The sequence below is a fragment of the Microplitis mediator genome, chromosome 8, assembly GCF_029852145.1.
Source record: "Microplitis mediator isolate UGA2020A chromosome 8, iyMicMedi2.1, whole genome shotgun sequence".
NCBI classification, from domain to species: Eukaryota; Metazoa; Arthropoda; class Insecta; order Hymenoptera; family Braconidae; genus Microplitis; species Microplitis mediator.
The window spans coordinates 9,713,505-9,738,553 of record NC_079976.1 but is presented as its reverse complement, the minus strand read 5'-3'; the positions used below and the strand labels follow the sequence as shown (position 1 = coordinate 9,738,553).

The 25,049-nt window shown below is 29.0% G+C and overlaps 1 protein-coding gene across 3 annotated transcripts; it reads left to right on the top strand.

The window, feature by feature from the left end:
- Positions 1 to 23,038, top strand: LOC130673499 (uncharacterized). 3 transcript variants are annotated; one of them, XM_057478520.1, is made up of 6 exons: positions 1 to 693; positions 6,976 to 7,007; positions 10,923 to 11,143; positions 17,893 to 18,136; positions 20,671 to 20,845; positions 21,341 to 23,037. In XM_057478520.1, the coding sequence occupies exons 2-6, from the start codon at positions 6,995 to 6,997 to the stop codon at positions 21,900 to 21,902; spliced, it is 1,215 nt and encodes a 404-aa protein (XP_057334503.1). In that variant the 5' UTR covers positions 1 to 693; positions 6,976 to 6,994; the 3' UTR covers positions 21,903 to 23,037. The 3 variants fall into 3 exon arrangements, with proteins under 3 accessions (XP_057334503.1, XP_057334502.1, XP_057334504.1); XM_057478519.1 differs by lacking the exon at positions 1 to 693 and adding an exon at positions 2,210 to 2,691 and having other exon boundaries at positions 21,341 to 23,036; XM_057478521.1 differs by lacking the exons at positions 1 to 693; positions 6,976 to 7,007; positions 10,923 to 11,143 and adding an exon at positions 16,362 to 16,525 and having other exon boundaries at positions 21,341 to 23,038.
- Positions 23,039 to 25,049: the final 2,011 nt, after the last annotated feature.

The following is a 25,049-nucleotide window of genomic DNA, read 5'->3' as shown; positions in this document are numbered from 1 at the left end:
ATTTATTACCAAGGCGGCATTTATATATATATAAAGACAAAAAAAAATATGTAACAAATGTTGAGTATTTTATAAAATATATTTAATATCTCGTCGAAAGAGTGAATACGAAGGAGCGCAGCTGCTAGAGTGGATGATGTTTAGACAAAATTACTGTCGATAAAATTGGTTTTAGGGTTTTTCTTAGCTCCTGATGTAATATAATGGCGATGCTTTGTTTAGCAGGGTACACAAAGCTTGTAAGAATACCCATAGCAAATTGATCGGTTGGACTATACCAGTAGAGGCAGTGTCTGGCTGATGTGCGAACAACAAATAAACCAAAAGAGTTAATATAATGTATGTATATATATATAACATATAAGAGCTAATCGTCGTTTTGTTGTCTATGGGTTTCGCAGTTTTACAGGTACTACTACAGGTTCTATTCTACTTTCGATGAGTGATTTCGCTGTAAAAAATCTATATAGATGGAGATTGAGATTGAGATGGAGATGGAGAAAAGATTCAAATGGAAAAAAATATTCAAAATTTTGAAATGCGGGACGAGATGCGGGATAACGCGGGTACACCTGCCGCTGTCTAATTTAACGAGGACAAACTACAAAAGTCACCGCTGACCATAAATATATATGGATCTACTTCAATAAAATGAGAAAATAATTGACATTTGAGTGTCCAGGAATTTTCAAGGTAAGAAATTTTTTTTTTATATATTTTTTTGTCAAAAAATTTTTTGTTTACTTGCAAATAATTTGGTGTTTAAACGAGAGTAGAGACAGAAAATGTTTGAAAAAAATTTTTTATTTTAAAGCTGATTGGGGGGAAAACAAAAATTTTTTATTTTGTTTTTAATTTGTAGTAAATTTGAAAAAAAATTTTCAGTGGTCAAAAATATTTGGGGAAAGGGAGTAGTCTAAAAAAAATTATTATTGTTTTGATTTTTAATAAAATTTGACAGTTATCAAAATTTTCATATAAATTTTTGAATACCAGTATCAAAAATTTCAAATTATTTTCAAATAATTATCAAAGTATAGTAAAATTGTGACAAAATTTTCTTAATTTTTTCCTGATTGTCAGCAAAATTAAATTTTTTTCACTGCACATTTAAAAAAAAACCAGAATTAAAAATTAAAAATCATGAAATTATTTTTCAAAAATTAAATTTATTTATCTACAAAAATATTTCACAAGTGTCAGAGGTATGAAAGCTAGTCTATTATTTATAGCAAACAAGCTTTCTTTCACCATTAAAAAAAGTATTAAAAAATAGTTTTACGTGCTAAGAATTGCTCTAACATTTGGTTGACCACAAAAACATACAATATCAAATTAGCAGCAGATGATCCAAAGCAATGTTTAGAATCCACTGATCCATGTCATCATCTCTGCAATAATAACAATAATATAACAAAGATCAGCACAGATCCACTCACCCAAATAAAAAAAATTCGGGGTATTGTAAGAACATCAGTCAGTTGGTGATGATCCGTGAAGGCAACCTGTCTGTTACCACAATTACTCCACAGGGGGTCGTTACACATCCGAGGGTCCACCCGACAAACTTTTTCCTCCCCTATTATATATAAATCTTAAATAAATAGATCCCGTAAAGTCAATATTACGTTTAATAATCAAGAGGTGAAAAAATAATAAAAATTCATCTATCAGTTCTTACTCAAGACAAAAAAAAAATCTAATGATGAAATAATTGATGTCGCGTGCTGTCTGCAGGTGTAACAAAAAATGAGAGCCGGTGTCTAAGATCTTGTAGCATTTTTTTTATCTTATATTTTAAAGTCTTGATAAAAATCTCCAAGACAGGATTAGATCTCTAGCTCTCCTAGATCAATAGATCTAGTCAGAGTACCTGGTTCTGTAATTGATCGGATCTATTGATACGCTTGACTTTTAACTCAATTGGATGCGCATCAGTGGCAATAATAATTTTTTTTTTATTTAAAAATATGATTAAAATTATAGGATAATTTAAAGTGAAAAAGGGTGAAATTAATATGATGATGATGATGATGATGAAGAATCGAAGCGTAAAGTAAACTTGTGAAGGAAGGCGTGCCAGTACCCGCCCCTGGTCGAGGGTCGTGAGGTCGCACTTTGGTCCCCACCCAAACTGCTCCGCAAAAGCTGAGCACGCGACGGACACTCGTGATCAGACATTCAGTTTGCAAGTAGGACATTTAACATCTTAAACCTGTAGCATTTAAATAAAATAGTGTCTGGTGTCTGATGTCTGGGGTCTGATGTCTGGATTGTTAAGTCTAGATACTGGATATTGGGTACTGAGATTTATTTTGACACAGCCAACATATCCCACTCCAACCTGAGCTTTCCCTCTTCTGACACGCGAGTCCTTTACCTGCCGGCAATCTTCAGCAGCCTCGTGCTCGGACTCACGAGGCACCACGCCAGCAATTCGCTGGCAACCTTTGCCGACTAAGGTGTTCAAGATCATCCAGATCATTTTTGTATTTATTTATTTATTTTTTTTTTATTTTGAAATTTTGAAAATTTTAATTCAAGTGACCGAGTGATGTGTTGACTCTAGTTTACTTGTGGGCTTAAGTTTTTTTTTTTATTACGGATTATTAATGGTGAAGATTTATCAAACGTTTTTGGTGACCAAGCGAGAGGAGAGGAAAGGAAAGCTCTGAGATAAATTATTTTTTGGTAAGGAAAATTAGTATATATTTTTTTTCTTTAGTTTAATTATTTTATAAATTTTTAGCTAGTGAGTATCAAGTTTTATTATAAACAAAGTCGGGTGTACGGAGGTCGACACGCCATCGGTTAATTTAAAATGCAAATTTTTTATACTACGTAAGTCGAGTGGCGTGAACCACAGCGCCACGGCGGCCCGAATTATTATAATTAGTCTGGTAAAAATCTGAATAATGCTTAACTGCTTATTTGACATCACTTTTTATACTCATACTTTTTTTTTAATCTATATATATTCATATATATATATATAAGTGGAGAAGGGTCAGAATTATTTATGTTTTTTTTTAAATTTGAGTTACCGCGAAATTTTAAAAGTGATATTGAAATTTTTGGGATTGATTTTAGAGTAAAAATTAGCTATAACTTTTAAATTAATTTTATTACTTAAATATTGGAAATATGATAAAAATATATGACATTTTTGTAAAACATTTAATTTTCTACATATTTGTGTCTATACATTCTTAGCGTATTTTTAACAGTTGAACCAGAATTTGAATCTGGAATACGCGGTCTATGAATTTGGAAAATTTTTATGTTGAAAATTTAAATTTTGATGAAATTTTCAGGGATACAATAAAAGTAGATCAGTACATTTTTATAGAAAATTGAATTCTCTATAAATTTGTTCATATACATTTTTAGTGTATCTTTGATAACTTAACTAGAATTTGAATTTTGATACGCAATCTATGAATTTGGAAATTAGTAACTTTATAAAAAAATTTTTGGATTAGAATTTAAAATTTGGATTCAAATATTAGAGATACGATAAAAATGGATCAATACATATTTATAGTAAATTAAATTCTCTATAAATTTGTTTATATGTATTTTTGGTATATCTTTGATAACTTAACTAGAATTTGAATTTTGAATGCGCAATCTATGAATTTGGAAATTAGTAACTTTATAAAAAAATTTTTGAATTAGAATTTAAAATTTGGATTTAAATATTAGAGATACAATAAAAATAGATCATTACATATTTATGGTAAATTAAATTCTCTATAAATTTGTTCATATACATTTTTAGTGTATCTTTGATAATTTAACTAGAATTTGAATTTTAAATACTCGATCTATGAATTTAAAAAATTAAGATCTAGAAAAAAAATTAAAAACTCGGGTTTTAATAAGTGAATTATTCTGAAATACTTAAAATCCATATATGTTCAGTCAATAATTTTTTTAATCCAATCACAATTCAATTTAAAAATCAAACAATAAAAAAAATGATCGCTACTGTTTATCGTGATAGCGATATAATAAAAGCTAAAATATGCCAAAGCTTGTCGGATGCAGCCAAGGAAATAAATATAAAAGATCAGATCTCACTTATAAAAAAGTTTAAAAAAATTAGAAATGTAAAAAAAAGTATGATTATCAGGAATGTGTTCACAATTCGCTTGAGATGTCGTGCGAGCACTTTAATATATTCAGATTTTTATGGCCAGTGGCGTATCGGAGATACGGCTAACTTACCCCTCCTTTGTGGCGACTTACATTACACACTCTATACTACTTAGTACGTAACATGCGCCGGTCGATTATAATACACGAGAAAAAAAGAAAAAAAAATTGAAAAAAAAGGATTTGCCTAATGAATAAACGAAAATTCATTTCGGTGCAAACCGTAACCACTTACAGTCATAGCCGTCAATTTAATTTGTATGGGTACATCATATATATATATATAAAATTTTACATGTGCAAAAAAATGTCATATTTATTTGTACAGATTAATAAAATATATATTTAGTTGAGAAATTTTTTTTATTGAAAAATTTTTTCCACATGATCATGGTGAAGATGATGATGATGATGATGATGATGATGATGATGACCAGTACACTGTATATAGTATACTAGTATAGAGACAACTTGCGGATTAACTGGATATATATATATGTATTAAACGCGATATATCTCGGTCTCACAATGAAATATCCCAGTAATGAGGATTGAGCGATTATTATAAATCAAACGGTTGACCGTGTGCCAGGCGTTCAGAAGCATTTCTCGCGTTCTTAATGTTTTGCCGATGTTACTCTTACGAACACGTGTCTCTTGCTAAGAACGCTCGTCCGTTCCCCTTTATGTACGCGAATTACACCCGTATCGCGAGAGCAAACGCACACTACATTTTTTTTTTCTTTTCATTTTTTTTATTATTGTATATATGTATGGTTTAAGGACTTGATAATTAAATCGAAATCCACCTGTTTGTATGACCACGATAAAACATTCGAGCCGACGGAAAAATTGTTTGTATAGTTATTCAATTAACTACAACACGCCCTGATATAATTCGCTTTTCCGCAAGATATTTCTTTTTTTTTTTTTGACTGTAAGGTAAAAGACATAATACCCGATTATTCCATGTATTTGTATATCTATATTTATAAATATATGTAGTGATCGGGTATTAGGTCTTTTACTTCATATATATATATATATTTTTTTTGTGGTAGAAATTTTGTTATTAATCAAAATTTAAAAAAAAATCATTTACTGTAGACTGAATTTTTAAAAATTTTTTTCTAAAATAGAGGAAAATTTTTTTGAAAGTTTTGTGGGCTAAAAAAATGTATGATAGTAAATATATATAAATTTGTAACGTAAAAAGTTACAGTGATTTAATGTCATTCAAAATTTTTTAATTGACCGTCAGATTTTTTTTTTTCATGGAAAAAAAAAAATGCGAAATGACAGTGGGGTATAAATATAGCGACTTATAATATAAGCACAGGAGCTAAAGTCTCTGAGATTACATATTAGTTAGCAAGAGCCGAATGTATAAAAAGGGTAACAAACAACAAGTACACCTACAAGCTAAATGTGAGCTGAGCTTGAAGGGTGGCTCCGGTAATCGTGCATTAATTTGCATCACAAAGTACACGCCATCACCACCGCGATACGCTTATATATATATGTCTATATATATGTATATATGTTCTGAGTTATTTTCTGCTATAATAGTTTCATATTTTTTAAAAATATCAATCACATTTCATTTATTCATAAACAATTTTGTCGCAAAAAATTCTTAGTTACGTAGTTTAAAAAAAGAAAAATAGAAGTTGGCCACTATGGACATCGGCGGGAAATAAAAAATTTTCACTCTCTAAACATGAATAAGTGAAATAAGTGAATATTCACTAATTCTAAGTGACAACCGAACCACTTTTTGAAATTAGTGGTTCGGTTTGCACTTGGAATTAGTGAATGTTTACATGATACTGAAGTTAGCGACGTCTAATAATTTTTGGATTTTTTTTTAGACAACACACTGTAAAAAAAATATATTTCAAAAAATTGCACCTGTAGTTTTTTAAATTTTCTATAAGTGCATATTTTTAGTTTTTTTTTTTTGTAATTGATTTGATGAAAAAAAATCCGAAAATTAATAATTGTCTGCTAACTTCAGGATCATAATATTCACTTATTTTCACTATTTCGGATTTAGAGAGCAATAAAACAAATTCGATTCATCTTAAATGATTTTTTTTTTACGAGTTTATTATCTGAATTATTTTATTGATAACTGAAAGAAGTTGACTTCAAGGTAAAATGGGCCGCGATTATAAAAAAAAAAAAATTTTACTGATAATTTAAAATTGCCCCAGTATCTGAACTGATTAACTTACCCCGGATTTTTTTGTACATAATAATTTTTTTTTCAACACACGCTAATTTCAAATTTATTTTATATTAATCATTATTTTAATTACATACCATAAATATGTAATTTGGTTATGATTAATGAAATTATTTAAATTATATTATAGTAGAATAATTAAGAAAAATAAAAACTGTTATCACTAATTTTAATTCTGTTTATTTATAATTTTTTATATTTTACGCATTATTAATGTTGAAATGCATATATATATATATGTATATATAAAATGATGGTTTTGTAAAAAGAACGAAAGTCACGGTAGTGTCCGGTGGTCGTAATAGTTAGCAGTGGTTGAGCTTATCAGTTTGGTTGCATATTTAAGGGTTGGCATGTCAAGCGTCAAGCGCGCCCTTTGAATACATTTAAATTCATTACACGAAGCTCAGAACACCACTCAGTTATTCATGTATATTTACCTTGCAGTTAATCGACGAAAAGAAAAACAATAGAAAAATAAAAAAATTACTTTAAGTTTATAAACTTTCTTAAATAAGTTACAAATAGAAGTAATAATTGTAATTATATTGGTTTTATTTTTCTTCTAGGAATAATACAAGCGTGACGATGCCGCATACGGGTGAGTTTATTTCTTTAAATTATATGTTGATAAATTAGGCTGTGCGGAAAATTTTTAAGATTCAAATATTTGTTGAGTTTAAAAAAAAAAATTTATATAACAATTTAATTTTTTTACAAATTTGAATTCATTAATTTTTACCCTAATTTTAGTAGTTTAGTCAAAATTTTTGTATTAAAATCAATGATTATTTGTATTTTTTGCTTAGTTACAAACTAAATTTTTGAACTCAGCAAAATTTCTTAAAATAGAAAAATTTTCAAAAAAACTTCTTCGTAAAATTATTTTTATCTTAAAAATTATTCAATTTTAATTTTAATATTTTTGGGCCATTAAAATTTCATAAACAATAAAATTAATTTATATATAGATATATATATATATATTTGTAAAGCAGATGTAGATGATTTTTTATTTTCTAGACCTCTACTATCTTAAAAATAGCCAATAATAATCCCATCTGCTCGTAAGCATTAAAGTGACCAATTCAACCCCCGTTATTATATTCGCAATTATCACTATCAACTTTTCTTTATTTCTATTCAAAACCTCCTTGAAAAAAAATTTTATCATCACCACCCATCTAAATTATTTAAAATACTCACAGGTTACCAAAAATAATTATTTATAATTTTAATTCAAATAACCCGTAAATTTAATAAAAGGGGAAAGGCGGCAAAAACGGACCACCCTCAAAAACATATAAAAAAATTTTCTTTTCTTTCGTTAAAAAAAATTGTCTATATCTCAGCTGAGTAAAAAAAAGAGATTCACAATACTGTTAGTTAATAAAGATGCAAAAAAAAAAACTGGAAAACGATTGACTCTGTGGGAATGACACGAAACGTACTGTACTGAACAAGCTCAATTTTTACAGAACCTAGGAATCGATACGCCGCTTCGAATGCCACAGCAAAGATTCAAATCGGTTTATCCATTCAAAAGTTATAGAATATTCATATACGAACGTACGTACACTTGGGCATCATCTTGAAAAGAGGCAGAATAGCTTCCTAATAGGGCCTCAAAACGTCGAGATCTATTTAAACATTGGATTTCGAAAATCGGACTAAAACCAATAACTTCCCTTTTTTTTTTGAAAATTTTCAACTTTTTTAGCGGGAAGTTCAAAAGTATTGAAGATAAATTACTTTTATAAAATTAAAATATTGCGAAGAAGACACCGCATGTATTTTTGTCGCCAACAATAAATTGAGTCCACTGAAAAATTTTGAAAAAAAATTTTGGACCACTTAAAATTATCCAAAAGAGGTGATAAAATGACAGTTAAAAAAATTTTGAAAAAAGAATTTTCTACCAAATTTTTAGGCTGGTCCGTCTTACTCATTTGGTCCCGTTTTGCCCACCCTTCCCCTCTACTTATATATATTAACAGTATCGAGTTTTTCTATTAAACACGGAAGAAAAAAAATTAGCGACTGAATCCCTTTGAATGTTAAATAAAATATAGAACGCACTGTAAATTTAAAACGTACAAAAATCTCATTATCTATAGCGATAATCTTTATGATTTTATCTAGATAAAGGGTGCCACCTTAAGCTTCTGTTTTTGCAGTAATAATAATTTTGAACATGTGTTATATTAATGTCCCGAGTGAATAAAATAAGTACCGACGATTTAAACGAGAATGCGATCAAGAGATCGTCCCACCAAAAGATAACCCAATGATCGTTTTTTAATGCCATGTTTTAGATATAAATATATAATATGTCAAGTCGCATTTTTCTTTTCTTAGAGTGAAAGAGATTAATGATCAAAAATTTTTTGAATAAATTTTTGGAAACGATAATTATTCGGATGCTCTATATCTACGTTGTAATTGACGTTAATGACGTAATTAGTTGGTCGGGAGCCAATAATTAGCGATCATCTCTTTAGTCGGTATACGTCTCTTATACTTATTTCTCGTCCTTATTCTACTTTGGCAATACAACAAGTCCATCCTGAAATGGTACGTGAAGGCGCGTGCACTAAGGATTTATATCCAAGTTGCCGCCGTCGCCGCCTTCTTCATTCCGTAACGGTTTTATGTGTTTTTAAACGTTTTGCCGCTGTCATCGTCCCGATTCTTTCTTACAATTGAGTTGTATTTAGACTTTTATTTCGTTATTTTACTCTCTGTCCACTAAATAAAAGTAAGAAATTTATTTTTAAAGTTATTAGTTATTTGTTAATTTATTTTTGCCCCGGAAAATTTAGGTCCCTTAGAGACATTTTTATCTAAAAAAAAATTATGTACGGCAATATAGTATAATATATGATTAAAAAATTCTAATCATAATCATCAAATGTGAATAAAAATAGTAAAATGACTAGAAAAAAAATTGGAATTGAAACTTACTCGAGCATAAAATTAAATAAATTTATCAATGTCATACCATTATTTATCTAATTACAATCTCTTTTAATGAATCATGAATAGCAGGCTGATCTAAACTGATCTATGAAAATTTTTTACATTAATTACTTATTTATAATTCTGTCAAGTGCACAATTTTTAACTTTGAAATAATATAAAATTAATAATCAAATTTGAAAAAGCCTGTAACTTTGAATCTTTTGATTTTATCAATTTTTTATAAGAATCCTTTTTGGTAGCCCATAAAATTCCCTACAAAAAAGTCTAATGACTTTTTTACATAAACTCAAAATTGTCGACAGTAATTTATTTTTTGTAAATCTTAAATTTTTCATTTTTTGGACATCTATATTAATAATGATCAAAATTTTAATTGATCATAACGTTTTACATTTTTAATTTATCAATTTTTTTTTCAGACCTTTTTTGTAGACCATTAAATTTCCTAAAAAATTTATTAGCAACATTTCGATGTCAACTCAAAATTTAACGTGAATAATTTTAAATAAATTTTTTTGAAAAATTACATTCAATAAATTTGAATAAATTTTTTAATTTTCTTCGAAAAAAGTTGTTTAAAATTTCATTATACTACCGATTAGTGTGAACAATTAAATGAATAAAAAATAATCCAGTGAAAGTTATGAATCCGTCAATAAAAATTTGCGCGTAATGTTCAATGCTAATTAACTCGAAAAACATTTCTTACACTGCCTATTTATGATATAAAATGACCTGGTAAGCAAATAAGCTACTGACATAATATAAATTACTCGAAAACACGTCGGTTCTTACTTATTACACAGACTTATTAACAAATAGATTATGAAATTACGATGGACCCACATATTTCTCACGGACTAAATCAAAACATTTTAAATTATTCTTAAAACCAATTTATCTTAACTTATTTCCGGATATTTGCCAACAAGATGAAGCAAAAAAAACATCAATCCGTATGTTGATTAAAATAATTAATTTAGCATATTGCGATTTAATGACTTAACTCAACATTTTTTGAAAAAAAAAAAGAAGTTTAACTAAAAGACAGGTTGAGCAGGTGAAATTAGCAATGATTTTTACTGATCAGTGTATAGATCATTAGAAAACGAAAAAAAAAATCTAAATCGCATCGTAAAATTTTGATAGCCGATGCATTTCGAAGGAAGCAATTTTCGTCTAGAGTTTCTGATGGCTCATCAGATCTTTGTGCTCCTAAATATAATTACACGTTAAAGAGCAACTTCATGTTCATGGGAGACACGCGAACAACCAAAGATACACTAGAACTTTTGCCGATGTCATTAGAGAACGAAACCGCTGTGAAAGCACCTGCCCATCCCCTAATGTCATTTGAGTTTGGGTTTGAGACAGGAACAGGGACAGTGGCAGGGTCTGGTGATGGGGATGGAGTTGAAACTGGCTTCATTTTTTTTTAGCTATTAACGTTTTCACAACCGTCTTTGTTATTATTATTATTATTATGCTTTCGTAAATCTGTAGATTTGATACCAATAGTGATAATATTCTTCAGGTCAAGCTGGAGTTAATCAACTGGGAGGTGTCTTTGTCAATGGACGTCCTCTACCAGATTGTGTAAGACAGCGAATTGTTCAATTGGCTCTTGTTGGAGTACGTCCTTGTGATATTTCCCGTCAACTTCTCGTTTCTCATGGATGTGTTTCCAAGATATTAACCCGCTTCTACGAAACTGGAAGCATTAGACCTGGCAGCATTGGCGGCAGTAAAACTAAGGTATCATATTTATGTATATTTATATTCATATTATTATTAAGCCAATATTACCAGATACTCTCCTGTTGCAAGAACAACTGATGTGATTTTAAGTAAACCCTTCGTGACCACACACATTATTACCCAACACACCTTGCTCCGGGCATTACCATATAATAATTTCATGCTACTTTCGTACTTTGTTGCTGTATTCATTCTGGTATTTGGCAATATATATATATATATATATATAAGATAAATGGAGATGCAATCGGATATTTCAATACTCTCTTAAAATGAATCAGTAAAAAGTGCTGCAAATCAGTGAATATTCACTGCATAAACAGTCCAACTGATTGAATAAGTGGTATACTTGGGACTGTTTATGCAGTGAATATTCACTGATTTGCAGCACTTTTCACTGATTCATTTAAAGAGAGTAGGGGAGACCGGGGCAAGACGGCCCACCTAAGCCGGTTATTATTATTTGTGGCTTTTAACCATCAAGTCGATTTACTCTTGTCCAACTTGAACTCAATTCACCAAAATTTTGGTGAAGCTCCTGAAAAAAAAATTTTTGTTTTTTTTTGGGGCAAGATGGCCCCCTCCGAAAAAAAATGAAAAAAAAAATTTTTTTTTTAATTGTAAAAAAATTTCCTGCGTAACAAATGTTTATATTTTTCTCTTTAACAACTGTATTTACTTTAATATTACTCGAAATAACCTTTTTTGATATAATACGAGTCATTTTTTCACTTCTGTAGAAAATTGATTATTGGTTTTTTTAACTTTTTCAAATGCTCTATTTTAATCCAAATCCATATAATTAACCAAAAAATGATATTTCTATTAAATTAATCATGACTAGGTTATAATACTATGAAATACATTTTCTTTTAGAATTTTTGAGTGGTTCATTTTGCCCCAAGTTTCACGTATCGGGCTAAAAATGAGTAAATAATCTAAATTTGTGATAATCAAAAGAAAACAAGAAAAAAAAATTTTTGGTTAATTTTTGAGGTGGGCCTTCTTGCCCCAGGTGGGCCGTCTTGCCCCGGTCTCCCCTACATTTTTAATAATTAGTTCATTTACACAGTAACATTATTATTGTTGTTTGCTAGGATATGATATTTTAGTAAAATTGCATGCACTGTAAAAAAGTGGGAGTGAATTCGAAGCGATTACGGATTTTATTTAAGTCCGAATCCACTCCGTCACTCGGAATTTCAGAGTTTTTACAAAAAATCACTTCACATACGGAATAAATAGGAAGTTTGTCATTTCATCGGAGTGATTTGGATTTAATTTAAAACCGCATTCACTCCGATTTGGAGTTTTAATATTAAAATAAACTCCCCTTGGGAGTAAACTTCACTCTGAGAGGATTAAATAAATAAACAGTTATCTACTCCCCAAATTTTTTACGGGCCATCTAGCGAAAATTTGTTTAAAAAATTACAATGATCACAGTAAAATTTATAACTATTATTCACTGTAAAAAATTTTTTGTGTTAAAATGGTCCCCGAGGACTTTACACAGTCTACTCGGTGTGAATTGACGGTGTGAAGTATCAAGCGGTGTACTATTAACTCGGTATGAGTGTTTTCTTTCACACTGTTCAGTGTTATTACCTCAAATATTGTCCGATAATATAGTCGATAGTTAAAAATTATCAAATAAATATATAGGCTACAGTACTTCTATGTCATTATTATTATCGATGTAGACTATTTCAAAATAAAAATTGAATACTTAGTGTCGAAGTAATCGAGGGTTTTAAACAAAGAACTTATACATTTACACCGTCGGTGGTGTGAACGTTCTAATCCACACAATTATGTCTCGTGCAAAGTGAGAATTTGTAAAATAATTAATTTTTTTTTGTTAGTTAACACTAATATAAATGAACAGTAATAACGAAAATTGAATAAATAAAAAAAAAATTGTACTGGAATGAGATGATTTAAATAGAAAATTTATTTAAGCAAATTTTTTTTATGTTGGGATTTTAGTGGGATTTTATTGGGTTGGCCTAAAGTTTCTGTAGGGTGTACCCAATTGAAACCTTATAGGGTATGCCTAATTGGGAAAAAATTGGGTATACCCAATTGCGATGACCCGATTGGGATCATCTTGGGCTATGTATTACATCCCAATGTTGGGTTCCCTATTGGGAACCCAATTGGATCCCAACAGGTCTTACAACTTTTTTTCTAGTCGGATAACTTTCACACCGGCAGTATTGAAAATTTTAACACCAAATCATTCACACCACTGCGGACTTAAAATTTTTTACAGTGTATCACAAATTACTGCTGCTTGGAGTCGCGCTTAGTCATCCGGATAAAATATCCGCGACAAAATAACCACGTGAAAATACCTGTTAAGAAAATTTCTGCGGAAAAAAATATTCATTGTCAAAACATCTACGGGTGTAATAACGAAAATCAATCGGAATCAATCGGTTTCAAAATCGAAACATTTCTTATCTAATTATTGGGAGTCATTTATTTATGGGTCAAGTTACTCTAGCTGTTGTTGGTCATTAACAAAAAAAATATAAGCAATTAAATATGATGATGTTAATGGTAAAGTAGAAAAAATGTATATGATGAGAAGGTGGAAATGAGTGTACAGTCGAAATACTTGTATAATATCTTTCATCGCCATCTTGGTAGTTATAATCCTTGATTATACACCGACACCAAATGCTGCAATATCGCATCTATGACACTAATGATAATATAATTATATGCTGTGCGTAAAACTCTTCCAGGTTATTTCTTCCCTACATATATTTATATATATATATATATGTGTGTGTGTAAGAGGTTTAAAAATAATTCAAGTAATGAATTAATTTTTATTACCTCGAGTACATTAACCTGAACTTTCAAAGTTGGTTGTTAGTCGTTATTATTATTATGTGTTCAAAATATTAATAAATAACGATGAATAAAAGGTATATATGGGATATGTGAAAATATGTTTACATAATATGAGCTGGTTGACACATTGTAAGTACGATCCCACGTAGTTAACTTAAATTAATTACCTCAGACACGTGATGGGTTTGTCATGTACTGGCAAGTATGGAGCATGATATTCTTACTCAAATATTAGCCGATTAAACTTGATAGTGACTCAATAGCGCAACGTTATAACCAGCAGTTTGGTAATTTATTTGCGAATTAATTGATTTATCTCATCTTTACTATACATACCAGTATAATATAAGACTTTTTATTTTTTTTTTCCAAGGAATTTTATTATTAATTTTTTGATATACATATAGAGGAATCCGAATACGATAAATCTTCATTTTTTGACGTCAATTTGAAGTAATTAAACTAAATTTCTATGGTTACCTTAGAAAAATTTGTTTTTCCCCGTACAGGCAAAATGACCATTTGCAAGAAAAGTAAAAAAATTTTTTTTTATTTCATTTAAATAAAAATTGTTTGTTTCTGATCGAAAAGGAAAAAGAAATTTACAATACTGTTAGTTAATAAAGATGTCGAAAAAAAATATATTAAAGATAAATAATTTTAAATATAGTGAAGAAGACACTGCATATATTTTTGTGGCCAACAATACATTGTCCACTGGCAAAATTTTAAAAAAATTTGAGACACTCAAAATTGTACAAAAATGATGTTAAAAGTTGTAAATGACGATAGAACAATTGTTGAAAAAAAAAACAGTTTTTTAACAAATTTTTGGAGTGGTCTGTTTTGCCTATCCTTTCGTGTTTACAACGTGCTCTGTCTTTATATATAAACATATGTATGTATGGGACACAATAATGGGATTTTATAGACAATTTTATTTCAATGATTCTCACTTGTACAAAAAAAAAAGATTTTTTGACGTAAGAAAAAGTTTCTTGGCTCAAGAAAAATTTTATCTCGCCCCAAGAAAATTTTCGTTTTTTATTTGCAATATGAAAATTTTTTTGGGGCGGGTAAAATTATTTCGCGACAAGAAATCCTTTCTTTCGTGTACGATAATAAATCATTGGATTTTACTTAAAATATATATATAGAAAATTTAATTGAGTTAATATTTAAATGAAGAAGAAATATATTATAATATATAATATATAACAATATAATAATTTTTATCACGTTATAAGGTCAAGAATAAACACACAAAATTCAATTTTTTGTCTTGTGTTAATTTTTCGAATTATATATATTTTTTTCAAAAAAAATAAATAATCTTTCTGTAAAAATAAGTCAGCATAGAAAAAAATGTTGTGATAATAAAATATGTATAAGTACAGTAGATAATAACGCTAACTACGTCAATAATTTTTATACTTTGTGACGCTCTTGACAATTTTACACATATATATACGCAGTATATATATATATATATATCGGTGAACATTAATAATAAAACAATAGAAGTCGCATATGTGTGAAATTTTATCAGATAATTACGATCTTCATAAATAATATAGTATATATTGTTGAAGCGACATCCGTTAAAACGCTTCTAGGTAAATACACATACTCATTGGGTCACTTTTTTTCCGCCATCATTTTTTCCATCTTTCACGTGCATTCGATTAATTATTTAACGTTAAAGTACAAGTGGAAAAAAGTCGAAGGCAAATGCCGTTAAAGCAAAAAAAATATTTAAAGTATATAAATATATAAATATATAGGAGAGATAAGGATAAAGTAAGACACTGTTTTTTATAAAAAAAAAAATTTTTCCCTTAATTACTGGGGCAAGTTGGTTCGAACGGAACGGGCAATTTAAAATTTTCAGTAATTTGTGTTTTTTTTTTTTTCGTTAAGTTTTTGTTACAAAAATTATGTTATTGAAAACTAAAAAAATTAATCTGAGGTAAAATGGCTCCCTATTGAATCTTTGTTATTTAATTAAATTAATTATTAAAATAAAATTTGTGTTACAGATCAATTACAAAAAATTCAAGCAAGTGACTGTTAGTTTTAATAGTGGCTCACTTTACCTCAGATTCAATTTTTTCAGTTCTCAGTAAAACATTTCAGATAACAGACACGGAAAAAAATTTTTTTTTTAATTTTTTTGCTGGACATTTTTAATTTCCTGCCCTGTCTCAACTGACCAATTTGTCTCCTTTTTTGCAAACTGTAACTTAATATTTTTAAACAAAAAAATTTTTTTCCTTACAAAGGGACTGATTTCCTTGCCATTGATAAGATGATAAGATTCTCAAAAAAATATGAAACAAGTAACAAAAAAGGGGGAGGTGGTGGGAAGACGACAGGAGTTATCAGTGATGAGCACGCAAGAGTGACGAGCGGTCTGGAGATAATTAGTGAGTTAGTGAACCTGTTTTGAAAGGTGGTTCGGGTTATCTAACGTTTGACACCAGATGTTGTCCATCCTGCTGTATAGTACTGATGGTAAATTTACCCTCGATTAATATCCATACTCTACTCAAGTGCCCGGCTATTGCCTGTCCATCCGCCCATCAGTCCGTCCGTTTGGTCTGAGTCGCTCAGTTAAGTTGTCCCTTTTGATCGGCACGAGGATGTTCCGACATTAGGACACCCAACACCAAGTACAGGAGCTTAGCTGTTCTATAGCGACTGTTTGGGTCGAAGGGTAATTGTCACTGCGGAAGTGTCTGATTATAATCTGAGATCATCTTGGGGTCGCACGCAATGTCTAACCCTGTCAAACCCCATTTTCAATGTGTACATATATGACGTATTCGTGTCACATAAATATTACTGGTATTAAAAAACACTTGGGTTATTAATTTATATCAGTTAATTTTTAAATTAAGCGTTTTCGTTCAAAAAATTTTCACAATTTTACAAAAATATTTTTTCCGTTTTTTTAAAAATGGGTCATTCAAAAAAAAAGAAACATTAATTTTTTTTTTTAATAAATTGTGTATAAAAAATTTTAGTAAAAATATTTTTATACAAAATTCAAAAATATAGCTCCGATAATAAATTTTAAATTTAAAAAAAAAATACTTTCAGTACTTTCTGATCACTGATAGTGATTTTGATCGGCTATCCATCAATAACCCTCGATAAAAAAAAGTATTCAATGTTTGAATTTTATGACGAGACGAAAGCCTTAAAAAAAAAATGTATAACTTATCCCCTGCGACGTTAAATCGCGTGTCCTTAGCGGGTGGCAATCTACTCATACCTTAAAGAAGATCGTTGATCTCAAAATCTGTCGGATCGTATAACATTTCCATCGCGTTAGCATAAAATTATCCATCAGTATAGTGGGCACTGGGCATTGGGTACTGGGCATTCACCGTTCATTAGCAATTCAAATTAATCCCGCCGCAAGTACGTGCGTTTAAACGCCTGTACCCGTGATTGAGAGTCACTGGCTTGTAAAAAAGGTTTGCCTCTTATTTATATATATATATATATATGAGTGTGTAGGTCTTGGGTATATGTTTTAAGAGCGATTACGTTGTGGTTTAATGGGGTGACGAAGTTCAGAACAGCAACAACATATAACTAAAAACATACGAAGGGCACCGTGTGGTGATGCATTATCTGATTACTCGGTTGGGATCATGGATCGGATCTTGGAATCGGTTCACCTGTGAACACCATATGTATTTTGCCGGTAATATTTTACGAGGACACACACAGACATATATATATGTAAAGAGAGAGAGAGAGAGAGAGAGAGAGAGAAGAACCATGTTATTATTTAAAAGTGTTAATTTGACAAAAACTGAATTACCGCAGATGACAAAAGGCTTTAAGGGTTTTATATATTTTTATTGCAGCAAGTGGCAACACCGACGGTGGTGAAAAAAATACTTCGAATGAAGCAAGAGCAGCCGACGATGTTTGCTTGGGAAATAAGGGAACAGTTGGCGAGACAAGGTGCCTGTGATCCACAAAGTTTGCCCTCAGTTTCTTCAGTTAACCGGATTTTGAGAGGAGGTGGATTGCATACGGATCATCCTATTGATGCTGGATCATCTGCTAGCTATCAGGGACATGTATCAGGAAATCCGGAATCCAGAGGTAATATTCAGTTTATTTATTTATTTACAGAAACATTTTTTTTGGGAGAAACGTTATAATTTTTGGTGAAATTTATTTTTACATATTTTTTAATCATTTGAGTGAGGGAAAATGATATTTTAATGTTATATATTTTAGTAACACGGAAAAAAATATACTTTGAAAATTAGTGTTTGAAATTGTAACCCGGAACCCGGGTGTCAATATGGGAAATTTTAACATTCAAATAATAAATTTTGTAATACGTCGTCAATTTTCTAAGTATCAGTTACGATTTTTAAAGTTCAAATAGTAATTTTTCTTGCATAGACAATAAATTTTCATACTTATCCTGTAATTATTCACGTTTTAATCATAAATGAAAAAATTACTACATATTTAGAATGATAGTACACGGAAAGAAAATTATGGAAACGATTTCCATAATTCTATAAAAATTTTTCCTATACCAACATAGGAACTATGGCCATAAATTATGGGAGCAGTTCCTATAATGTATGGGAATGATTCCTATAAAGTATAAGGTTCATTCCTGTATATTTTGGAAATGATTTCCATAACATTATAGGAATGGTTCCTATTCTCATACTATTGTGGGAACCATCCCTATAATAGTATGGGTACAATCCCTATACCATTATGGGAACTATTCCCATAATGCATAGCAAAACTTCCCATAATTTTCTTTTCTTGTATTTACTTGATCACTGTATCATTAAAAAATGAACTATAGAAATTGAGAACGACAAGTAATATTACATTAAATATAATTTTTTAAAATTGTTAATGACTTTGAATTTTGAATTGATCAATTTTTTATAAGATGCATTTTTTGTAGCCCATTTGATTTTCTACAAAATTTATTTGTATCTTATTCATGTAAAATTAAAATTTCAGTATATATAAAATATATTCATATATATAGGATATGGGTGGGCAAAACGGATCTGTCCAAAAATTTGGTAAAAAATTTTTTTTTTTTCCAAAATTGTTTTTGATCGAAATCATTAACAGATAACAGACATGTTCAATAATAAATGTTCCAAAATTTTCTTTCTACATTTTTCCCTAAATTTTATCTTCAATAATTTTTTTTTCGACATCTTTATTTACTAACAGTATTGCGAATCTTTTTTTTTTTCACTTAGATTAGATATCAAAAATTTTATTATACACTCAGAAAATTAAATAATAGAAACTACTATCTAGTTATGGTAAAATTTCTAGCATCAATCCGATAATAGTGAATATTATCTAGATGATTGTATAAATTATTTAGATTGTAATATTAACCATATTTATAATAATTGTTACAATCCTGTATGTTAACTAGAGTTAATTATTATTATTATTCTAAATAGTTATATTTATAATCCAGATCGTAACAGGTACCAGCAGAAATTATAATAGTTACCATCTAAGGTAAAAAGAATTTAAACATTTGTTCATAGCATTCAATAATATTAATTACCATCCTAGATAGTAAATATTATCATCCTGATGGTAACTGTTACCATCCTGATAGTAACTGTTATGAAATTGATTGCAGAAGTTATCATCCAATAATTATTATTTCTATTGAAAAAATTTCTATTAATTCTATTTCCAATCTAGATGATTGGAATAAAAAATTTAGCACAATGAACACAATTACTTAATTTTCTGAGTGTAGTCATTTTTTTTTGAATGAAAGAAAAAAAAAGTTTATGTATTTTTTTGGGCGGTAGTCCTTTTTGCCACTCGGGAAAAAAATTTTTTCTACAGCTGAAATTTAGTATGATTACTTTAAATTTATGTCGAATCAATAAAATGCACCGCGTATTTGAAAGCACAAATGTCCATTATTTCCTTGGCGGTCCCGTATCACCCGCCCTTATTCCCCCATACGATTATAATATTAAATAAAAATCACCTGTCGCTTGAATTAAATCACTCGTATTCCGTTGCTAAAATATTATTATTTTATTTTTTTACTATTTAAATACGAGATAAAAAATTAGGATATTTCTCCAGGCATGAGATTGAAACGTCAGTTTAGCTAACACGCAATATTCCGAATTATAGATATATACATATATATACATATAATGATTGAACAAACAAACATCAAAAATAAAAAAATAAACGCATTACTTTCATGATTGCAAAGTGTAAAAATTAACATTAAACAATTATTAGCATGCACGAATATATAGCTCACGCATTTTCCAAGAAGTAATTGAATCGCGTGATAAATTTTTAAATTTCACCAGGTTTAAATTTTAAAAACTCGAATATTATATTTAACTCATCTCCATAATTTTTATTCCAATAATAAATCTGGTTCATTGCTCCAAAATCCAGTCTATCAGATAATAATAATAATTTAATTGCATCTAATAAAAACAAAATATATATATTTATATATATATATATATAGTGGTGATTATTATTTAATGAGGATTTATAAGCGGTCTATTAAAGCCGTTGGTTAGAGTGAACTTGTCTAGCTGATCCAAGTTTAAATAATCTCTTATTCTGGGTCGTTTTAACAGAAGCCCTCATGAGAACGGATTATCAGCTATTTTATCCTGGATCACTTGGTCCACTTCACATCTCCACGAATGGATCAACTCCCGGATCTGGCGCACCCACGTGGAATCCTGGATTTTATTCCTCACTCTATCAAGCGACGACTCTGCACTTGCATCATGGAATGCAGTCATTTACGTAATTATTATTACTATGATTTTCTGAGCTTTAATTTAATAATATTTAAATCGATATATATTTTATTTTTAAAAGTTGCGGGAGAATTTAAATTTATAATCGACATGACAATTTAGGAAAAAAATAAGTTTTAAATCTTTTTATTTAAATTTTGACTAAACTATAACCGATACGATAAAAACATCCATTATTAAATTTATAGATAATTTAATTCTCTACAAATTAGTTCCTTATCATTTTTGACATAAGTTTTATATTTTACAAGATATGATACATTGAAGAAATAGTGTGAAAAATTATTGAAATTATTTAAATTCAATTTTAATTAAACTTTTAATGATAACTCGTTAATTATCAAGTTAAAGTAAAAATGTAAATAGACATTTTTTGTAGGATATTTAATTATCTACAAAAATGTTCATATACATTTTTACAGTATCTTTGAAAGTTTAGCGGAAATTTAGATTTTAAATTGAAAATAAATAACTATTCCAGATCACTGGAAACTGAGCGACTTTCTGAGCAACAAAACAGTCAGAGCCAGGAATTAAAGTCAAGTAGCAGCAGCTCAATGGCCGGAAGTGACGACTCTCTTGACAAAAGTGACCTGGATGACAATAACGAGTCATCGCAAGACTTTAAATCTTTTCAAAACTCGCCGATTATTTTGGAACTCGGGCAAAAAATAGGCAGTGACCGAAGCGCGTTTTCGCGTCACGGAACACCAAATTCCTCGACGAGTATCACGTTTGACAGCAGTTCTCAAAGTCCACGATGTATAACAGTCACCACAAGTACCACGAGTTCAAAAGACAGTTGTCAGGATAAGAAAACAAGAGAAATTACTGACAATCAAAGAGATTCCGGTACTGTCACCGATCAAATTACTGCTGAAAATAATTTACAACCGGTTGTTCCGCCGCAAAGAAAGCGAAACCCATACTCGATAGAAGAGCTACTTAAAAAAGATGAAAATCATCTTATGACCAACAAGAGACGGCTTATTGACACTGGTGTTGTTCAACCATGTGGAATTATTGTCGGTAAAGAAGGCTAATTACTTATGACCCGACTCATGACAAAAAAAAAGAACAACACATTGATAACAAGTGTTAGAATTTTTATTTTATTTAAAAAAAAAATTGTAGTAATGTAAATTATAAGTACATGTAATATTTAAGGTAAATATGTAGATTTTAGTTAAATTATTATTTAAAATAATATTATTATTATTAAATTAAATAATTTAATATGATATTTAAATCAGTTGCTGCTATATAACTAGAAAATTTGAATGTAAATAAACAATACTCATTAATATAAGTACCTATATATATATTAGGGTGGGTCAAAAAAATCGAATATTTTTTTCACCAGTGTCACTGGAAAATTGGTTGCTAGACACCTCTGGAAAACTCTCACCAAAAATAAGCTTTTAATTTCGATAGGAAGGTCCTCCGCATTACAGTTTTCGATTTTTTTCTGTCCAATAAAAAAAAATTCTCTCACTCATTAATTGATCGTACAGCAAAAATTTATATACTATTTTGTAGGAAATTGAACGCTCTACAAAAAAGGTTTCTTACATTTTTATCGTAAATTTCACCGTTTAAAAAATATTAAAGATTTAAGTTTGATTATTTTAAGATACATTTGTTTTTTGCCTATGAAATTTATAACTCATGAATAAATAAGGATTATGAAATGGGCAATGCATGTTTTTGTAGACGTAATAATAAATTTTTAGAAGTGATACGGATTTACTAGACGAAAAATTCATGATGAAAGTCATATTTGTATCATGGTCTGAGTTTCGTGATGAAATTCAGATCTAAATTCATTAGGAACAAAAATTCTTTTTCACACGGGACGCCTGAAGAAGTGTCAATAAAGATACGAAAAGTCGCGAAATAATAAACAATCTTAAGTTGTTATTTTTATCCTACAACCTCTCAATCAACAATATACTATTTATCTAAGGACCTTACACCACAAAATGTATTAGTGTTAAAGAAAAAAAATGTTCAATTAGTCATAAGTAGGGCGAGGAATTTTGCTTTGATTTAAAAATGACAATTAATAATTGATGGTCTCAAATTTTTGATATTAGGGCGGAAATATTGGTCGTATAAAAAAATTTTTCAAACAAAAGTAGTAGGAAATTTAATTTTCTAGAAAAAATGTCTCTTATAAATTTTTATATGACCAATATTTTCACCGTAATTTCAAAATTAACATTTTCATAATTAATAAAAATTTGAATCATTAATTATGAATCTCAATTTTTACGGTGAAAATATTGGTCGTATAAAAAAATCATAAGAGACATTTTTTCTAGAAAGTTAAATTTTCTACTACTTTTGTTTGAAAAATTTTTTTACCCAATCAATATTTCCGCCGTAAAATTAAGCATTCGAACTATTTATTTTAAAATTAAGGCAAAAACCTCGTCCCAACTCATAAGAAAAGTATTTTATTTCAATTATCAACCGAATTACAAATTTTTTTTTAAACGATTATTACTTTCATAAGCTATAATTATAAAAAATATTTCTTGTGGCAAGTAGTGTAATTTTTTTGATGCTCTAACAATTTTTAATCAAAAATGAAGAGCAATTTTTTATTTTTATTATAAATTTTTTCGAAAATTGACTTTAAGCGATAAATGATGCATAATTTCTTTTTTTCAATACAACCAAACATTCTTACGTTTGCAAAAAAAAACTTTAAATATAGTTTAAAGCATTTCTCTGTTCATAAAAACTTAAATTTGTATAAATTGTCTCAAAACTCATAAATTAAATAGAAATTTTCCAAATTAGTTGTCAAAAACTTAAGATCGGTATGCATTAAGGTTTGATGATCAATATCTTTTAAACGCTTAATTTAATCGTCTAATCATAAGAGACCATTTTTGTAGAGCATTCAATTCCCTACAAAATTATGTCGGCAGATTTTTTCCACGACGCATCGTTACTTAGTTATAAAAATCAGAAGACGCAAAAAAAATGATTTCCATGTTATTCTTATGAAAAATAGAAAAGTGCGATGTGGAACCTCTTAATGTCAATATTCAGAGCTCTAATTTCCACAGGCGTATTTTTATATCTGAATGAAATTTTTGAACCTGTTTCCGAGGAAAAAAAAATTTGTTTTTTTTTTTTTTTTTGAACACCCTAATATATATAGCTGCAATAATAGCATGCATGTAGTTTATTGTTCAGCAATAATTCCCCGCAAGTCGTAAAATTATACGCTATAGAAATAAGAGGACAGTATTATCCGTACGATTTACAAACAAAAATTTTCTCAAATAATTTTTTTTCTTTTGTTGTTTACTGCAAATATTCCAACTGTAACTATAATGTTAATAGTGCAAAGCACAATCAAACTGAAATAAAAATAAGAACCAAATAAACGACCTCGCCATAAAAAGTGATGGGACGCGCGGTCGTAAAACGATAAATGTTATACTCATGCCCGAGCAGAAATTATATAAATACATATATATAAAAGTTGATAACATATTTGTCCAGATAAAACCAACACTTGATACTGTTTATTTTATTTTTGTTTAAATCTTTGATATATTTCTGTTGAGATCGTGCGGATTTAAAATAAAAATAATAATAATAATAAATAAAATATTTATTGTAGGATACTGTTGATAATTTTTAAGATTCTAAGCCAGTTTGATGATTAAATAATATGTAGAAATTACTCAATTTAAATTGTTAGATTTCATGGTGTCATACAATTTAATTGTAGATTTTATTGCGGAATAAATTAAACGGGTTTTTATGGGGGTTGTAAGCACTCTGCATTTGAAATGTTGCTAAACTCGTTTTTAATATCAAATTAAATTTTTTAAAAGGTTGCACCTAGTCATGAAAAAATAATTATTAAAATTAAAAAAAAGCCGTTTTTTAAAATTATTTCAATAATTTCGAGAATATTGTAAATAAATTGACGTCATGGGGGGTCTTCAGATAGGAAATTTGATGCCCTACATTTTTTTGTTCAAACAAAATTTTTTATGTCGAATAGTTTTGAAGATATGAGGATTTTAAATATGAGAAGTCGCAAGAATCAAAATTTTGAATTTATTAAATATTTTAAACGGTTGTAACTTTTAAACTATCGATCGTATGGTTTCTTTTAAAGAGATCAAAGTTGAAGGAAATTTAATTTACTACCACTTTGG